Source organism: Penaeus vannamei, chromosome 15, assembly GCF_042767895.1.
Source record: "Penaeus vannamei isolate JL-2024 chromosome 15, ASM4276789v1, whole genome shotgun sequence".
Classification (NCBI taxonomy): Eukaryota; Metazoa; Arthropoda; class Malacostraca; order Decapoda; family Penaeidae; genus Penaeus; species Penaeus vannamei.
This window is the reverse complement of record NC_091563.1, coordinates 5,489,840-5,494,839: the sequence shown is the minus strand read 5'-3', so window position 1 is coordinate 5,494,839 and position 5,000 is coordinate 5,489,840. Positions and strand designations below refer to the sequence as shown.

At 30.9% G+C, this 5,000-nt stretch overlaps 2 protein-coding genes across 2 annotated transcripts in view; one reads left to right on the top strand and one right to left on the bottom strand.

The window, feature by feature from the left end:
- LOC113803323 (small lysine-rich protein 1) overlaps nt 1-1,723 on the top strand; it is a 2,119-nt gene extending 396 nt beyond the window's left edge. The window contains exons 1-2 of the mRNA XM_027354086.2: nt 1-20; nt 787-1,723. The exon at nt 1-20 is cut by the window's left edge and continues 396 nt beyond it. Coding sequence (XP_027209887.2) covers nt 1-20; nt 787-932 — 166 coding nt within the window. The 3' untranslated portion in view covers nt 933-1,723. The remainder of the gene's footprint in view (nt 21-786) is intronic.
- The window catches only part of LOC113803324 (uncharacterized), an 18,141-nt gene that overhangs the window by 12,902 nt on the left and 239 nt on the right, over nt 1-5,000 (bottom strand). The window lies entirely within an intron of this gene.

The window sequence follows — 5,000 nt, the reverse complement described above, 5'->3', positions numbered from 1 at the left end:
TTCCAAGGAGTCGGGAGGAGGTAAAGATGCATTTGTTTTCTTTCCTTCCTGTCTCTGTCTGTCTATGTCTTTTTCTCTCTTTCTCTCTCTCTCTCTCTCTCTCTCTCTCTCTCTCTCTCTCTCTCTCTCTCTCTCTCTCTCTATATATATATATATATATATATATATATATATATATATATACGTATATATATGTGTAAATATATGTATATATATATATATATATTCATTTTTGTATATATATAATATATATATATATATATATATATATATATATATATATATATATATATTTACACACATATATATATACGTATGTATATATATATATATATATATATATATATATATATATATATATATGTATGTATGTATATGTATATATATATATATATGATATATATATATATATGTATATATATAATACATATATATATATATATGTATATATATAATATATAATATATATATATATATATATATATATATATATATATATATATATATATATATATATATATATATATATATATATATGATGAATGTGTATATGTGCATGTATATGAAAAAATGTGTATATATATGTTTTTTCTTCTTCTCTTCCTCATTCCTGCCTTTCCCCCATATTTCTTCTCCTCTCCCTTCTTCTTTTCTCCCTCCCTTCCTTGACTCCCTTTCCTCCATCGCTTATTTCTCCTTCCCTCCTCTCTCTCTCTATCTCTTCCTCCTTCCTCTCTTCCTCCAAACGCCATATCATCACCCACTTCCCTCTCTCCCTCCCCACAGGTCGCGTTCACGTGGACATTCTCGGAGAAACGGCGATGCGCAACGCTCTCTTCATTTGTCACAGCGTCCAGGAGCTTCTCTTTTGGCGCGGTTACCAGTGGGCGCCCGGAGGCAAGAAGCAGAAGGGGAAGAAGGGAAAGAAATGAGGAATGATCCGTTGTAGAAAGGTTTTGGATGAAATAACTTTGTATGTGTGTAATTAACATCTTCAGAATAGCGTAATCGCGATTAGGATCTAATCTGGAAATGCTGATTATTGCATTACGTAATTATTCAGTTATTCGCACTTCCGTATTCGTTGCAATAAGCCCCGTTTAGGCGAGAAACTCACCAGGGGAAATGTGCAGAGCTGGGATTTAGGCGGACCGAGGCACTGAGATGTTAAAAAAGCTGTATTAGATTATGTATATGTGGCTCTCCATCAAGTGTTCGTGGAGAATATGGCTCTAGAACAGCTGTAGTCCCCTCGATGGTGCTATTTACTAGGCCTAGAACGCCGAAAAAGTAAAAATGGCCATACCTTTCTCAGCCAAAAGATATAGTTATATTGAAAAGAAATATTCTGAGAGAATCTGAGTCCATATTGCAATAAAAATATTACTCGAATATATTTCAAAATAGAATAACAAATTCAGACTTCGTAGCTATTAGAACTCCGGCCCTGAATATGTACCCGGACATTATGCAAATGTGATTCTAAATACGAATAAGGATGAACTGTTGACACATTCTATTTGTTGTATTGTGAATTAAGTATTTAATTAAATATATAAGGATTCTGGTTATTGTGAGATAATCAGGAATAAAAGATATTATTGTAAATGACCACAAATATATGTCGTATTTATCATGTAATATTTTTCCTGTAAGTGGGTATCTTGACCCTTTGAAAGATGGTGTATATACAAAAGATGAAATTCTCTCTAAGCCAATATAATATAAACCAAATGATGAATTCGCTATACCTTTTATCCTTTTATCCTAAGTCCGTAAAAAAATATATATTCTCTGTGTTTCTATCTCTTTTTTTCTCTCCGTATTTTCTTTTTTTCTTTTTTGTCATATTTTTTTCTCTTTTCTTACTCTCAACTATTCTTCCCATCTCTTTTTGATAAATTTATTACGTCAGGCGATACTTCCATGGATTCGGAGTTGCCAAGTGCTTATATTTAGTGACCATTTAAGAAATCACGTGACATTTGCAATTGAAAGTAAAATCTTGAGCTGATTATGACGCTTCAAATAGGCATGAATGCAAAATTAATAACTGTAGAGTGTATATGTAATTAGGATGAAATGAAACGTTAATCCCATGTTTCATTGTAGATAATTCACACTTATTCATTTTTTTCTTAAACACATTAGGAGATGAAAAGGAAAAAAAAAGCAAAGCAAAAACAATGGATTATTTTTCTTTTGTTCTGTAAAATCTGACAAAAATTGTATAGCATAAGGTCATCGACATCAAATTTCGTAAGTTGTGATTTAGGAAAATGGTACTCAAATATATTAGTTAAGTCATTTAAAGCGAGCTATTAAAAAAAAAAAAAAAAAAAAAAAAAAAAAAAAACGAACATGAAATTTAAGAATAGGCAACTCGACCTTGTTCTCAAAAAAAAAAAAAAAAAAAAAAAAAATAATAATAATAAAAATAAATAAATAAAAATAAATGAATAAATAAAAAAATTGAAACTACTCATTATGCATTGATTACTATCTGATCACTAAATTCAATAAATCGCATGCAGACAAAGAAATAAAATTAGTAATATAATACTGCTCTTCCAAAATTCCTGCCCGAATTACAAGGTCCATACATAACGAATTGTATCCTGTTGTTATTATGTTATTAGTATTGTTCCTATTATTCTATAGTACTACCATCTCGTTATATTATTAAATCATTATTCTATGGTGCAACCTTGTCGAGTGCGGCCATACTGAAGTCTATTTTTTCAACCCGTTTCGAAATTAATGGCTGACATCCATATTTTTACAGTATGAATCATTCTTCATGTCTTGGAAAGAAATACAGTATTCCTTACGAAAATTATCTTTCTTTTTTGTGATTTGTTGAAGAAAAATCAAATATTCGCAGTTTTGTTTCTTCTTCATAATGCCAGGTAATATGTGTGACTTCTCCAAATTAATCAAGGGAAAAGTAAGGAAGAACAAAGAACAGAGATTAATCAAGGGAAAACTAAGGAAGAACAAAGAACAGAGATCGATGTCTCCGTAGGGTGTTAATTGTAGGCTATTATTTGTCATTTCACTATTACACCAACGTTATTACATAAGACTATGCGAACAGTGATAAGTGTATTTCCACTGTCTGTACATGCTTGCTTGATCGCTTTCATAAACGCCTGAAAATACCGATAGAATTTGAAGTAGTGAACATAAAACACTAACCGAGAACAGAAATTAAGTCTTAAAGATAAAACATTCCATACTAATCTTAATGCGCGACAAAAATTAAATGGTTTCAAAGCATAATAATAACTTATGGCAACAGTAAATCCAATAACGGTAACATCCAGTTAACATATTAAAAACAGGGAAGAAAATCTAGTAAAACTGAAAAATATGGAACAAAAAAATCCAAATATTGCACAAAGTAAACAAATAAAACAATATGAACACGTGAAAATATCTTAAATAAAGTATAATTATTAAAATGATAATAACGACGATCATCATCGTTATCACCATTCGTAGTATTAATAGAAGCAGTATCGTCATCATCATTTTTATCATCACTATTATTACAATTATTATTATCACTTTTATCATTATCATCATGATCACTTTTATTATCATTATTATCTTATTGTTATTATTTCATTGTCAGTATTATTTTATTGTTATTATTTCATTATCAGTATCATATTATTGTTATTATTTCATTATCAGTATTTTATTTCATTATTAGTATTTTTTTATTGTTATCATTTTTATTATTATTATTAGCATTACTATTACTGCTATTGTTATTATTGCTATTAAATCGTGATTATTATGAATACCATTTTTATTTGCATTATCATCATAATTGTAACAATAACTATTTAATTATACCATTATTATCATAATCAAGAATAATACTCAGGTGTGGATCCAAGATTTTTTGAAAGGGAGAGCACACAAATGGAGGCCAAAGTTTTTCGCATACATCACATATATACACGTATCGGAAGCCATAAGGTCGAGTCAGCTGTTTCGTTCAAAAGCTTCGGCTAAAAAAAATGTCCCATGATAAGGGGGTTGCGCCCCTCTCCCCCCTTGGATCTGTGCCTGTATTATTTAAACTAATAATAATACAAATACTAACAATTATAAAGACAATAATAATAACAACAACTACCACAACAACAACGCTAATAATAAGAGGTGAATGCACTATACATTTTCCCGCCAAAAATGAGGACGAAGAGGATGCCCGAAAGAACGCGGAAACCTGAATACATTCGAGAGGATGAGATCCACAGGGAAATCTGCACTCGGGTAATACGTGAAGCAACTACATCGATTTTTGGTTACTATTATCATTTCGAAAATATACTGTTGGGGAGAATTTTCTGTAGATGGGAAAGTAGCAATACAAATATAATAATTATGATATGCACGAAGGATTTGGTCACGGACAGAAAACTTCCTGTCAGAAAACTAAACAAAGAGAATGTAAAAATACTGAAATAATTACAAGAGTAATGTACGATTTCAGTCAATTCAGGCCAGCTCTGATATTTCATAATAAAATACCCACAGAAAAATATTGTTAGAAAATGATGAAACGTTTGGTGAAGGTATAAAAGGATATTTGTAAATATTAACGACAGCACAGTTATGAAGTTTACATTTTCTCTCAACATATATGTAAGAGAGAGATATGGACGTAAAGAAGAAAAAAAATATCGGGAGAGAAATACAGAACGGAAGTGTACAGATGAAAAAATAGATGAAAAATATGTTAATAATATATTTATAATCAACATGGATATAAAGGAAATGTCAGTATCAAGGAAATGTGACAAACACATAACAGAGAGGATGGGAGGACCATAATGAGTTCTAGGCTTTCACATAACATCCTTTTGGAAATGAAGGTCATGCCAGCCCCCACTCCTGTAACAGCTGTTTCCTACACCCCCTCCCCCTCCCTCTCCCCCTCCCCCTCCCCCGCCCCTTGTTATCTGTTTCCTAAAGTTGCTTCT